Below are 15024 nucleotides of genomic sequence, written 5' to 3'. Positions count from 1 at the left end.
TTGGGGCATTACTTCTGAGAAATTCGGGGAGCGTCGTGTCAATATAACGGGACTTTGCTAATTTTACCTTATAGGCAAGTTTCTCTTTTAGAACCTGAAACTGCTGCGGACAAGGTATTTTTTTCTTCCTACAGCGCCTTACTTTGCGTTTCATTTGAATAATTTCGCGACTTATCCAAGGATTGCGGCGATTAATACGAACCTTTGTAAGGGGAACAGAATGTTCAATATTGTACTGCGCTGTATTCCTTAAGTGCTGCCATAAACTATGAAAGTCATTACTGCAACGGTTATCTAACTGTGATTGTAAAGAGTCGATGATTGCGTTATCGTCAGCACGTGCATAGTCCTTGATCATTTTAACCGGACGCATCCTGGAAACAACTGGCGAAACACAACAGAAGAACAACAGACGATGGTCCGAGATTCCAGCTTCAACACTAAGCACTCCATCAAAAAAAGTTTGACTAACAATGAAAAGGTCTAGGACAGATGTCGCTCTGGTGTATGCATGAATGGTTTGCTTAAGGTTTAAAGAAAACATCAGATCTAGAACAATATCACTTGAGGCAGACAGGCCATAATATGATTTATCCCAATCGATAGCAGGGAAATTAAAATCACCAGTAATAATTAAGTTCCGTTTTTGGTAAGGTAGTAAGCAGTGAAATAAACTATACATGAAAGAATCCACTGCATCAGCTGCACGATACACAGCAAAAAGAAAAAAAAGTGAGACCTTGAGCAGTTACGTGCAACAACAAACTTTCATGCTGATAAATTTGTTCAAGCAGCGCTAAGTTTACTGCTCGCTTCGCAATCACAGCAACGCCTCCACCACGTGAGCCGCGATCTCGTCTGTATGTGACGTAGTCCGGTGGCACAATTTCTTCTTCAAGAATACCACTATGTGACCATGCCTTGGAAATCACCAGCAGGTGGGGATCGTAAGAAAAGCGCCGAACTTCAAGGCTATCTATTTTGTTTACAATGCTTCTAGCGTTCAAGGATATCACACGTAACTGGCACGTATCTGGCGATGGGTTCGTCTTGCCGTCAAGAGAACTTGGAGCGTTAATATTAGCCGATGGCGGTTTATGCTTAGCTTGATTCGGGGAACCGCGGGCGTAAAAAAAAAGACAGTGATTCCGAACCTGTGGCTTGTCAAGCACTAGAAGCATTGGCGCGTTTCCTTCGCGGACGACCTGCATTTTCCCCCTGTTGTGAGGCTTTCGCTACACCACTCTCATAGCTGTGATCAATACCGCGTGAAGCGGCATCAGGTACTTTAAACCTTTGATTTTTTCTTTCGTCCCACGCGTAGACCTCTTTGTTAATGACTAATTTGTCATACTTAAGGTACACTTTATTTACAGGCTCCTTATCTTTAGCAGTAGCCCAGAGTAGCTTTCTAATTTTTCTTAGCCTAGGTGAGAAGTCCTCCGAAATGTACGTTTGGGTTCCCTTCAGTTTCGAAGCATTTCTGAGAAGTTCCGACTTTTCAGTGAAGTCAAAAAACCTTTTAACCACCGGACGCGCTTTCCCTACCGCTTTTCTTCCTAGGCGGTGTAAACTTTCTAGGCTCTCTACTTTTATTTCAAGTTTGCCTTCAAAAATTTCTGCTAGAATATGTTCCTTAAGACTATTTACCGTCTCTGCTTCAGACTCCTGAATACCATACACGATCAGATTGTTTCGTCAAGAATAATTTTCAATGTTGTCCACATATCTCCTTAGTGAAACAATCTCTTTGTTTAGTTCCGCAAGCGACTGCTCACATGTCTCCATCCTTTTAGCTGTCTGTGAAAGCACTCCCCGTTTACCTTCAATGGAAGAGTCTCACGTTTGTCGCGGTAATGTGCGACTTCAGCTTAACTCCGATAGCCTTTGGCTCACATGAAGAAGGTTTTTGATTTTGGAGAATCCTTCGAGTTGCTCTGCTATCCCTGAGCCTGGATTAAGTTCAACGTCCCCGCTTAACAACAGTGCAAGTAGACAAAATGAGTCAAAACACTCAGTAAAACATTCAAGCAAGACGCCTGGGCAAGGCAGCACAACCAAACAGAGGGAATCGCTTTTAAATTCACAGGATTTGCGATATCTACTAACCTGCATGAAAAAGACGAACGGGTTTAGCCGTGACTGCATCCCTCGGGTGCTGCCTTGCCCACTGGCGAAGAAATCTTGAGGGGCGGTTTCCAAAGAATTTGATGATGTCGATGTTACTTGGCATAGCCAACGCGAATGCCGATAACCTGCAGAGCAGCAGCCATCAATGTCGTCGCGAAATTCAGTGTTGGCATGGGAGAGCATCGTCACTGGCACATGGTGAGGTCGTTCATTCCACGACGCAGCACACGCACCGTCGACCGAATGAAAAGGAGCAGTGTCGATGCACGAGGCAAAGAACTGCATGAAAAAGACGAACAGGTTTAGCCGTGACTGCATTGCTCGGGTGCTGCCTTGCCCACTCTGTACTAGTGAACATAAGCTAAACGTTTTATGTGACCCTGAGTAGCAAACGAGGGCTGCTTAGTTGTAAGCGAAGTCTTTCTGAAAAAGAAAAACAGCGGATACTAATGTTGAAAGAAATTCTCAATGTAATTGGTTGAGCCAAAATACGGGTGGTTCTCCTTAAGGTACAGACAATTTTTGGCGAAAGTATAACTTGGGAGCTATTTAGCAGAATGGCGTCAAACTTGGCAGTGCTAAATTTTCACGTAAGAGAGTGTGTATTTCTTGGTGATCGGCTAGATTTAGAAATATTTGTTAGTATGACGCGTTGCGAAAATAACCGCTCAATTTTACATGTACGCCTATAGAGAGGCCTTAAACATTGCTCATTTTGGCCGGTCTTCGTGGTCGTTAAGGATGCATGAAATGTCACTGCCGACGACACTTACCCCTTTCGCCATCAGGATTTGCTGTAAGTTTTCATACAGGAACGATTACGCCATAGGTTTACTGACGCTGTTTAACGAATTTGATTTTACGATGTGATAAAATTTACTTCGAGATAGTTTTACGATACGACGTATATTTACTAGAGTTCGAATATTCAAGATTTTTTGCTAATACTAGTAGCAGGAAGAACGCGTGAGTCACGAACGGCGTTCGGGCAGATATTCATTCACAGTGAAAACAAAACCTTTTTTGCAGAACCTTAAAGACACTCAGACATTGATAGCAGAATAAGCATTTATTCCCTCGTTCCTACCAGCTATATGGGAGTAAATATAGATACATAGCATGTTAAAATAACAGAAACGGCACGAAGGCTAAAAACTCCATTTTGAGACCTAATTTCTCCTTTCCATGTAATATATAGTATCTGCAAGGTGATACTGTTACGTACCTCTTAGATTTATCGATAACTCGAACAATCCAATAATGTTTGGTTGTATTATTACTAAAATTTGATTGAACTTTCTTCACTCAAACATACTCACACGCATACAATTTTACCTACGATATAGCCGATTGTATTATTAAAGATTGTGTGTATCTCTGTGTTATCCATTTCGCGGCCAAATGATTATCTAAGTGATGTTACGAATTTATGCCGCAAATCACATCACGAGCACTGACGCAAATGAGCCGTCGTTTTATGTTTTCCATCCTCCATTCAAAGTAGCAAAGTAGAAAAAAAAATGGTAGCTTGTTAGGGACCCATTCTTATGGATGTGGCCTTTGGGTAGCTGCGATGGCTAGTGGTCGTGCATGAAGCAGACGACACCGGTGACGGCGGCGAACCAGCAAGGATCGACAGAAGTGGTGCCTGGGATGGAGAAAGGCTTATTGCGTGTCATCGTTGCCTGTGGTACGCCTTGCACCTGCAGACCTTCCTTGTGCAAACTTGTAAGAGTGGCAGATCTATCCAACGTCTACTATGTGGTCTGTGAGCCTGAAGAATGCATCTGGACAGATGGAACCTTCCGTTACTACTATCATCAGCAGCAGTATCATCCCATGCAATCACCTCTGTCTTCCGCAAGCTGATCCCTTTTTGTGCCTACAAACTTCCTTATTTGCTTTAACTACCTAATTCTGTTCCCCTCCTCGACTGCATTCCCCTCCCTTGGTAGCTATATTGTAATTCTAGTCCATCACCAGTTCTATAGGGTGCTTTTCTAGCTGCATGCATGAAAAAATATACCTGTGGCAGATAGAACAGTTCTAATCTCCGACTTAAATTACTCAATGAAGCGGGCATTACTTCCATGAGCAATTAAATGTGTCAATAAATAATTAAGAAACTTTCACAAATAAATTTGTTGAACTAATTTACAGCGCATACAGCAATTTACGAATTGTAGCTAGTGAATTTGCAAGGCATGTTGACTTGGAGCAAATCATATGGATCCCGTTTCAATATAAGCACTGTTAGACGTGCGTCGCAAATTCGTATTTGTTTCACTTGCTTTTTAAGAAAACGCAGTGTTATTCATTGAAGCACAAAAGTAATTGGAATGCCAACGTATTCTGTCTTACGATTTGAAAATTATTATCTCAAAACTGGTCACACAAAATTTGTTCAAGTGCATACGTTTTGCGAACTCACCAGCCACAATTCACAAATTGGCGTATATGCTGTAAATTAATTAAGGACAAAGTTTACTGGACATTTTTCTTAATTAGTCGATTATGCATTTTTGCTTTTCGTTGAAGTAATGTACGCCTCATCTAGTAACCTCGCTATACGATTAAATTTATGCTATCTGCAACAGACCCTTAAAGACCCTTAAAGCAGACCCTTAATCTTCCGGATCTTGGCACACGACGAAAATATTTCCGTCTGTCTTTTTTTCACTTCCTTTACTATTGTGGTTCATCTTTTTCATCTGTTCCCATCTTACCCGCCCATTATCTGTCCACCCGCAATGACCATGTATGCAAAGTGTCTCCCATATTTGCTAGGACCAAGAAATTCCAAAATTCCCCTTTGGTGTTATCAGTGAATGAATAGAACACCCTACCTCAAGATATTGTAACAATCAATGACCGGTCTGCCTTCCAATCAGCCTGCGCACATTTTTAAATGTATAAAATGTTCAGCTGCCACTTCTTGACTGGCCTGTGTTATATATATGTATAATTTATAAATGTCCATTTACCCGCACCCACCTGCCACTTGTGCCTTGTTGAAAAGTGCCATGTACAGCAAATATGAATTGTACCATGTACTCTCACCCCAATTACTTTTCATCGTTTTTTACAAAGTGTTTCTGCTACCGAAATCTGTGCTTGATTGTTGCCTTCAGTCATTTTTATTACAATATCATGTGTGAATTGTATCCCCCCTATGTAATACCTCTCGGGGCCTTTAGGGTATTGAAAATAAATAAATAAATAAATAAAACAGACGATCTTAAACGAAATTGGTCCAGCTAAAAAAAAAAGAAAAACAACCTCGTATGCCCTTGGCTTTACCTGTCCTACCCAGCTTCATTTCTCTCTTTTAATGTCAACTAGAATATCACCATACTACCATTTGCTCTATAATATACAGCGCTATAGTCCTGTCTGTTAACATTACGCCTAATATTTTTCGTTCCTTTGCTTGTTGCACGGTCCGCAAGAGGGTGCGGAATCACTTCTTTTTTTCATTTAGAAGCTTTCAGATCGCTTCCGGAAGAGTATTGTGCCTCCAAGGAATATGTTACTGAAATAATTTATCAAAAAGACCTAGTACGAGGAGTACACACTATGAGCGAAATATTTATCCTTCCTCCTCAGCGTCCACCGTCCCGACGATCCCGGGTGGCGCCGTTTACGCCGCGCGCGCGTCTACGGCGTCACCGGGCTTCGTTGTTGTGTTTCTCCTCTCAGCGGGAATCGACGGGTGCTGTCGCGACACGCATTTCTTGTAGCTTTTACTATAGTCAAGTCAGTCGTCGCTTCGCTGCACTACAGTGAATTAGATAACTGCACGCGGCTATTTTCTCTCGTACCAAGTGGCACAAATAGCACATTTGCATTCGCACTTATCTCTACGACAATCTCACAATTTCCGAGGCTTGAACAAAAGCGTTGCATTCGCTCGAGCGAATACGTCGGAAGCGCGCACGTCGGCTCCGCAATGGGTGCGGCAATACGTACCGGCGTAATTGGAGAGATTCCTAACGTGACGAGCGACGACCATGAGTCGATTCGATGCACGTCGAAGGTATGCAACCCGGGAAGTAGATCAGCGGTGCTATGCGGAATGGGCCGAGTTTGGCGAAGCTCGGAATCTTCACCAGTTCTGGCCACGCCCCCCGATGAAAGATGTAACGGTAACAAGACAAAGTTTGTCCCTCAGCACGCCTCCAGTTTCATTAGTTTATCTAGATTCACTCTGGGTGGCTATCATCCCTTGGGCGTTGTCCTATGGGTGGTCGACAAGCTGGGGCTCACGTAATCATACCGTCGGTGCATGGTCCGTGCGTTCTCTCATTTACTTGTCGTTCACCCGAGTGCATTGCATGCACAAGAAAGTTAAAAAATATAAATGCATTTAGTAGAATATTATTAGTCACCCGAAAGTGGTTAATAAGGATTTTAATGTTTACCGGGTGTACACTGAATGCGCATTAGACTCATTTGTAATTTTTGTGCGTTTAGCGTTTTACCCCGAGCGAACGTTCCCCTTCTCTGTCCTTTCGATTAGTTGGTCCGGCTCGCAACGTGCTGTCCGCTCGAATTTTCTAGTGCAGATTGCTGTGCGCCTGGTTTTAGCACTGTGGTTTCAAGAGATCGCTCGGTGGTCGCGCTAAGGTAGCGCTGCGAGATGAACTGAACATCTGCTAGCGGAGAATTAGTTTGCCGCGCGCTTACCATGTCAGCCCACAGGAATGCAGGAAAACAATCATACAAACAAGCAGTAAGAAAAATACGCTTTATTTTCTTTTACTTTGTGATGCACCTCCGTACTGGGTAACACCGAGCAATCGTTTTTAACAACCGCAGGCAAGAATCTCCATACTGGCTAGACCCAAGCGAACCATGGCTCCTGAGAAACGCAATAAAGGGTCTTTGCAGCGCAGGTGGCCGTTATTTCACTGCCACCATATCCATGCCAGGTGGGACTGCAATAGCGGTGCGGTTATCCTGTAGCTGTCGCTGAGGAAGTGGCGATTCACTTTTTGACAATGACTTTCTGTAATATTTTTTTGCGTGTGGGCGCCCGTGATGGGATCCACAAAGTTCACGCTTCACGCAACACCATAGCCCCTGAGCAACCACGGCGGGTGACTGCGACAACTGCTTTAGACACCTGTTGCATCGGAAGGCAGGCAGGCGTCCATTGTGAGTCGTCCTATATAATGCGACCACTTCTCCTTCGCAGATTGGGTGTTTCGGGTTGAATCCCAGGTCCTTGCAGCTGCCCCTGTACACCGATGACGCTTCCCGACCTGGCTAGGCGCTGGGGTGTGGTGGACGCACCGCGCTTGAAGCCGGAGCGAGCCGAATTATTCTTACGAACTCTTCTTCCGCTACCTAGTCACCATTCCGTGCTCAGAAAGCGTGATTTCCCCGCCAAGTTGTCTACACAGGCGAGCGTCTTCGCTTTACTCGTCACACAGCCAGCGCTATGGCGTTCTGGAAAGACGAAAATGACGCTGAACCTCTACGTCTGTCATGTAGGTGAGCGGGTCCAAGCAGTCATATTGACGCCTGCTGCCGCTGAATGCGATGACAAAGGCTGCTGCAGCCGCCGCCATGTTCCCGAGTCCAATTTAGCCAGACAGGAGGGGAGGGGTCGCGATTTACGTATTTGGCACGAGTCTGTCTGTGAATCGAAACCATAGGTCATGGCCCGCGTGAGGCATGAAATTCTTGCGCGCGCATTCACCACAGTTGGGCAACGCACAATTTATTTTTAGGCAACATCGACGCGGTGCTGAGCTGAGAGGCATGTCTTGACCACTGAAATAAAACGCGCACAACACATTGTCATCGGTGATGCACTGAACACCACTATCAAAAACAAAGCGTCTGCTGTCACTGCTGGCTTATGCACACATCTCCAGATGCGATGACCCCGCAACACGGTTTCCTTCCTTGCATAGTGGCGACGTGGCGCACAGCAAATAACTATCGGCACGTCACTGTAGCTACTTGAAAGGTGCCAATGCGCCCTGGTGGACGATGATGCTCAGGAGTGTGTACTGTTCAACAATAACGTATCGCAGCTGTCGTTTGGGATGGCTGTTCTGCCTTCGGTGATGTATCGGAGCCGCAGTGTTGCAAACACGGTCAGCGTCGAGAATCACTCGCTTTTCTTTACCCATTGCGATGGCATTTCTTCATAACAAGCACTGCGCTGTAAACAATGGCAACACCTTCCTCCGCTCGAAGTCTCATTTCATAACTGCCCACAAGAGCCCTCACTGTCAAAATGCGATTGCTGCTTTGTTGTTACGATATCCATCTTCGATCGCTATTAGCTCCAGCCGAGGCAATCGGCAACTACGTTGGAGTGCACAAAACACTCAAATACTGCGTACATGTGCTCAGATTCTTCGCCACGCATCGCGGAGGCTTCGCGCACACAAATAAAGTGGTACATTTTCACTCTGCTGCGCCATTAAGGTTCCTAGAATACCGTACCGTCACTTTGCAGCGACAGCCATTGCTCCCGTCTCTATGGTGGAGTGTCGTTTTAACTTGGTAAAGCGGCGGAAATAATAGCCTCAGTGAAGCGCCTGCGCTCAGCAGCCATGCCATGGCGCTGGGTTGCCACTCGCCTTATAGACAGGGGCTGTGATCAATACCCGCCGTAGACAGCTAAGTAGACGGCTGAGTGGACCGCGGCCATTTTAAATCTCGTTCCAATTCTCACGAGGACGTCAACGCACACAGCTTCGTGAAGACAGCATCGTAGTCAAGAACGATGAAGGTTATTTTCCTGTCCAAACAAGATGGCGGCTGAGCAGGACACTTGGAAAGCCGACAGGAAGCTTGTCTGCGCACAAGAAAATGTTCACACGCTATCCTGCGTCCTTCATGCAAGCTACCTCGTGTTTTTCATAGGTTAGCAGGCGCAAAGGCTCAAAATACAGAAATAATTTGTGCTTTTCTCAACTTTTTCTTGTTGCAGCAAAGTGGCGTCACGTCGCAGAAGCATCTTCCATACCTCTTCTAGACGGTTCGAAACGCTTTGCATTACGTGGCCTTGAAGCTGTCTCGGCTGTTGCTTTAGCTGTCTACGTAGGCTGTCTCCGATGCCGGCCAGAATTGGAACACAGTCAGGGAATGGTCCGATCATTGTTCATGACTGAGTTTATTGAGAATAGTACTGTAGCACCCCTTGCGACGGCCCACCATATCAAGTCCCTCGTGTGCGCTGCCCTGGAGAATGTATCCGCTTGTAAGCTTCCGCCTCACTGTCATCACTCGCGGTAAAAAGGGCAAAATTTAATAATTCGGTCGATATACATTTGTCATCAGAAATTTACAGCATTCAAAACGAAAAACAGATACTTTAATAAAGACATTTTTTATTATTTTGTTTGTTGTATTTTACCCAATTCCATCGAAGGAAAAAGAATGCGCCCCATGTGCTTTGTTCGCATTCGACCGGAGATAGAACGATAATGCCCGAAAGTGGAGGCACGTCCTTGACGAACCCTAGAATGGCTTGGCATGCGGCTCACGGCACATGTGCAGATATACAGCGGGACAGTCACGGCATTGCTAAACTGCGAGAATACGTTGAAAACAATACGCGATGCTGGCGCGTTTTGTTGCGCGGCGTTCTGAGCTTGAAACGCAGAAGCAGTGTGTTGCGCAGGGTGCGCTTACGTTGTCATACTCGGCTTTTTCTGGACATATTTTTTGCCTGTTGTTATTGCGCATTCCATGCTATCTTCGTTCACTGACTGCCATAAAGAAAAATTAGATGAAACTCATGCGAACGAAAAGCTCGGCGCATCCTGCACAGCACCCCAGATATAGCCAGATGTCTGCATAGCAGTCTTGTGTACCCGTGTACACTAACCGGCAGGCTAGTCACTGCTGAAGCCCAGACGCAGATGTCATCGGCGTAGATGAAAACACTGCATGTTTTCGGTTAGGGATTGAGCGAGCCTGACAAGCGCGAAGATGAGAAAGTAGTGGTTAAAGCGCCGGCTTAAAGGGCCCGATTTCACGTGTAGCGCTTGCTAGTCGAGATGTCTTCAGCAAGCATAAAAAAAGAAGGGTAGAGTGCCAGTACGCATGTCACAGCCCTGCTGTAAGAAGCTGCACTCCCACGTACCCTTTCGCAAGACCTACCATCCCCAGACAGATGACAAAATAATGATTGCAGCACACTAGTGTGAACTAAGACGCTTGAGCACAAAGAAAGGATGAAAACGAGACTTTTCCTGGCAGCTTGTATCACCGTAGCGTGGTGCAATCATGCAACATGTAAAGCCAACAACCCACAAGCTTCAGTCATCGACCAAAGAATATTTATAGAAGATTACCGGCCAAAGATCATCAACCAAAGATTATTTACTGCACAACTTTTGTCTTTGCTAGAACTTCGTTGAGCAATTAATAGAAAATGTCACTTTCTTCGTCTGCATGCAGCCAGATTAACCCATAAATGGTAGTTTTTTTGACATACTGAAGCTGCTTTGTCCGCGCCGCTTAATGTGCCTAATTTAGAAACGAGTTTCCAGAGACGTATGGCTGCTCTACACAGCATAAAGCCTACATTGCGATGACACCGGATTTTTGTTTACCTCTTAGCAGGATTCCTAGCTCACAACTGCTGCAACGGAATGACGACAGAGTATCCTTAGCAGATATGAAATCATTCTTAGTGAATACCGGAAGTTTGAGTGAAATATGTATGGTGCTACTCATTCTTTAGGAACCAGAAATATGACTAATGTGATGCCTTACTAGAGCAGTGAAAAGGCAGCTTTGATGTGAGAAAGAAATGTTATAGTCCACTGCGTGCAGTGACGCGATAATAATTGCGATACACTTGCCCCTTGCCTTGATGCCACCCTGTTGCGTGTATATATGGGCACCCCCCGGCCTCGCTTACTTCGCTAACACGTGATCCTGCGAAAGCGGTGGCTGGGTGTAGGAAAAGAAGGCGAGATGCAGTGTCAGTTTTGATGCCTGCGTTTGACTACTATTCAGGTTTAACTTCAATACTGGATGAAGTGAAATAGTATTTTCTGTCAGTCTCCCTTAACCTCACCTATTCAAACATTTTGTGAATAAGGAGAGTAAGGTTATATGAACGATACTCCAGTAACTTTTTTGGGTAGTCCAACATAATTTTGACCGAACAGTGACTGGATGGGAGAAGACAAGAGACCGTTAACGACACCCTTAAAAAACATTTTATGAACTAGTAAGGTTTTACAGAATAGCTGGTTCCTTTTGCTGCCCATGTAATGAAGAGGCAAAAAGCCCGCAGATACCGGAGCCGTGTGAAGACGCAAAAGCTTTGGTACAAGCCGAGACGCCAGCGGTGTCGCCCATATCATAATCACCGACAGAGTATCTAGGCTTCGAGGCGAGTTGTCTTCAAAAAATTGAGACAGGTCAAGGAGAATCGCAGCACGCAGATGCACGCTTTGAAGGCCATATGGAAACTTCTCCGTGAAGAAACGTTTTAGTCAGTTCCGCGGATACCGGCCGGGGACCGACATCACAAGCGTTTCTTTCTATGTGTGAACATCACTGCTCAAATGTGCGTGAAAGACATGCCGTACTGGTGTGTTCCAGGTGAATGTCCAGAAAGGACTGGGGTGCACTGACAACTTGTGCTGTGGCTAATACAGAAGTGCACTCTGATAAAATGCGCTGGTGCATGTGGAGGATGTGTGTGCCTCAATATCACCCGACTTCACGGTTTTTGTCTTCGTGTTCTTTTACTGGGCTGTATATATGCTAATGTCTTATGCAGCGGCTGGATGTCTTAGTCGCCAGGGGATCTTTCGTATATATGGTGAAGAGACGTTGGAATTATGCTTTATAGGCCTCCTAGTTTCCGTACGGTAAAAAGCAAAATACGAGATAGCGGTAGAACGCAACATCGGGAATGATTTTCTTATACCGTTTGCGTTTCCGAGTCGATTGAACGTGACCCTAAATGTAGGTCGATGCTGAGGTTATACATAAAATTGTGCAATAAATTTATTCAGGATGTGTACAAGGCACAATATTTGTGAGACCAAGAAGTTTCATGCAGCTGACTGCTTCTAGACTTATCGTCATTGCATTCATGTTAATATGATGTACGCAACATTAAATTTGACTAGTGAGTGCCGTAGCCAAGGCGTTGCGTAGCTTTAAATTTGTTCCGGTGACTTGCGAAAGCAAAACGCCGCAAATTTTTATTCTAGATGGCTCGGCAATTAGCCTATTTTGGTGGAACCATCCTTCTGTTGAACAAATGGGTATTTTTTATGCAGCAACGATATCTTTGCTCCAGGAGCATTCGACAATACATGGAATAGAATTCTGAAATGTTATTGCTGATGGCTCTGACTTAACAAGAGAGAGAGAGGGAGAGAGAAAGGTTTCAATTGTTTACCGCTTCCAGATGACCGTCTGTGACATCTTTGTGATAGGTGGAAATTACGCTTGCGTAAATCTAAGTACAAAAGCAAGCAAAGTCTATTTACTGAAGAAATTTATTTAAAACATCGCGTAATGTGATAACTGATGAATTTAACACTGTGCAATAAATGTACCGTAAACAATGATTGTCAGGCCTTCACCGCGGGAGCCGCACGCTCAGGTCCGCAAAAATGTACGAAGCGGCTGCCCAGAGCGCTGTGCAGAGGTCCAGTTCGTGGCGGTCCAGCACGCTCATCGTGTCCGCTTCGGTGTGGTGGAAGTAGAAGTACTTCTCGTTCGCCGTGCTAAGCGACGCGCCGGGTACGCCCTCTTTGATCCAGGACGAAAGGTCCGGAGCCGAGGCGCCGAGCGTGAGGCGCGTCGCGTTGATGGGAGCGAATAGGCGAAGCACCTCGGCCACGATGCAACGAGCTTGCTCGTTGGACCCGGAATAGGAGAGGCCCAGAGGACGGAACGTTCCCGAATCCGATTCCATGACGAGGTTCATGAGGTGCTGCTCACGTGAAAAGTGGCGGCGGAAGTATTCCATCGCGCCTGCCGTGTGTAGCTCCTCTCCCGTCCAAAGGACGCAGCGCAACGTGCGGCGAGGCGTGAGGCCCAGCCTTCGCAGAACGGCCAGAGCCCGCCACGAGATGAAGGCGCCCGCGCCGTCGTCCATGGCACCTTGCCCGACGTCCCAGGAGTCTAAGTGACCGGATATCAGAACAACCTGCAATTTACACCAGAATCGTACAGGCAATGTACAATATTTCGTGCGTTCCACTTGTGTGAGTCAGAAAAAGTAATTAGCCGTATGATTGGGGAATTAGTTCTTCCAATCTGTCAGAATTGTATACACGACTGTGAAAGTGCAGTGGTAGGTGGCGGGCTTAACAAAGATAAGTTACGTCAGTTCTGTTTAAATATAGCTTGCGATTTTTCTTTAGACAAAAAGAACGCATTTAGTCTTACCAAATGTGCGACCCAAAAGCTGAAACAAATGAGGAAATGGTGTATATCCGTCACGAGCATTACGAGTGACAGAACAAACGGTTGGGGTATGTTACCTCTTCCGGTATGCTGTCGCCGCGAATTTCCGCAATCGTGTTTCGAGAGCTTGCAGGCGGCAGCGACTTGGCTCCCATGACCAGCTTCACGACAGGCTCGCTCCCTAAGAAAAAATAAAAAGTAGGCCAAATGAACGTGTGTTATTAGTACGCAAATGTCAGTACAGGACAAAGAACGCTAGCGGTAGAGATGTGAGGGCTAAAAAAAACACAAAGGATTTGTAAAACTCCTGATGTAAAACGCAACCTAAGTAGAGCAAAAAACTCGAAAATAAAGAATAACAGTGAGAGGAACGAGAAGACAGGAAAGAGGAGGGCTGCAAACGCTTTTGTTCCGTCTGAAGGCACAACAAGCGGCCGAAAAGAAAGCGTCAGCGCTCTGAATTGGTCGCAGAAAAGCTGCTATAAGTAATGGTGGCATTCCGACTTGTTGAGGGTTCGTACTGTAAGTCGAAAAATACTTTAAAAAAGCAGAAAAGTGCGACACGAAAAGTTTGTGCTATTACTTCAGCACTCCTTTTCCTAGTGTAAAGTGTTTCAGCACTTTCCGTACATCTAAAGCGTCCACGCTTCAGACCTAGTTGTTACAATTGTGGGTTACGCATTTCACCACGTGACAAAACAAAATCGGCGCGCAATAAGAAATGGTAAAGTTACAGACGTGTGCAGACAGTGCAGACAGCCTCACCTCTCTAATAAAGTAAGAGTGCGAAGCTTTTGCGGGCAGCCTGAAAAGAATTACGAAAGTTGTGACGCATTTTGGAGCGAATAAAAAAAGTAAGCTATTTGTCGTAGAACGTTCATATCGTGCCAATACATTTATAAACACGTCTTTGCGTGCAACCTCGCCTGCTGTCATTTTTACATCCCCATGAAAAATAAACAGGTTAGGATACTTTTCCAGTGTGTCGAAATTTCCTGGAAAAAGACCCAGCTCTTTCTGTTATGGTCTTTCTCAGGCTTCGAGATTTGCAAAAACGCGTAACATATTTCATAGTTTCATTTTTCAGAAATAGCAAAAAGGCACCTTACAGTACCTTGAACTTAACTTTATCGAGCGTTTCCTTGCCTTCTCACGTCGTCATTTCCCTATCCACCCCCCCCCCCCCCCTCCTTCTATTTGTATGGGAACTGCGAGTGAAGAGTGCCAAGGCTGTTATTCATCCGCTTCGCGACTTCGTTGGCTCTACGCATTCTCAGCCTCCTCTCTCCCTCCTGTCTTCCGTTCTATGTAGCTTCCTTCTGGACTTACACGCTGGTAGAAAGGTAACCGCTTGCGGGGGCTCACGGATAACAAGAGCTGTCAAGAGGCTAAATGGCGACGACCTGGGAGCTCCAGAGGGCATTGTGCACATTCGAAGTGGTGCGGTCCAAGCGAGTTCTTCGCGTCTCTTTTCTTCGCTGC

The 15024-nt window shown here is 45.5% G+C and overlaps 1 protein-coding gene across 2 annotated transcripts in view; it reads right to left on the bottom strand.

Annotated features, from left to right (window-relative positions):
* Window positions 1-12608: 12608 nt before the first annotated feature.
* The window catches only part of LOC126525187 (carboxypeptidase Q-like), a 39366-nt gene continuing 36950 nt past the window's right edge, over window positions 12609-15024 (bottom strand). For both annotated transcript variants that reach the window (XM_072287299.1, XM_050173234.3), the window contains 2 exons: window positions 13620-13723; window positions 12609-13282 (listed from right to left, as the gene is read on the bottom strand). In XM_072287299.1, the coding sequence (XP_072143400.1) occupies window positions 12710-13282; window positions 13620-13723 (677 nt within the window). In that variant the 3' untranslated portion in view covers window positions 12609-12709. The remainder of the gene's footprint in view (window positions 13283-13619; window positions 13724-15024) is intronic.

Source organism: Dermacentor andersoni, chromosome 3 (assembly GCF_023375885.2).
Source record: "Dermacentor andersoni chromosome 3, qqDerAnde1_hic_scaffold, whole genome shotgun sequence".
Taxonomy (NCBI): Eukaryota; Metazoa; Arthropoda; class Arachnida; order Ixodida; family Ixodidae; genus Dermacentor; species Dermacentor andersoni.
The sequence above is the reverse complement of the archived record's forward strand: the minus strand, read 5'-3'. Positions and strand labels throughout refer to the sequence as shown.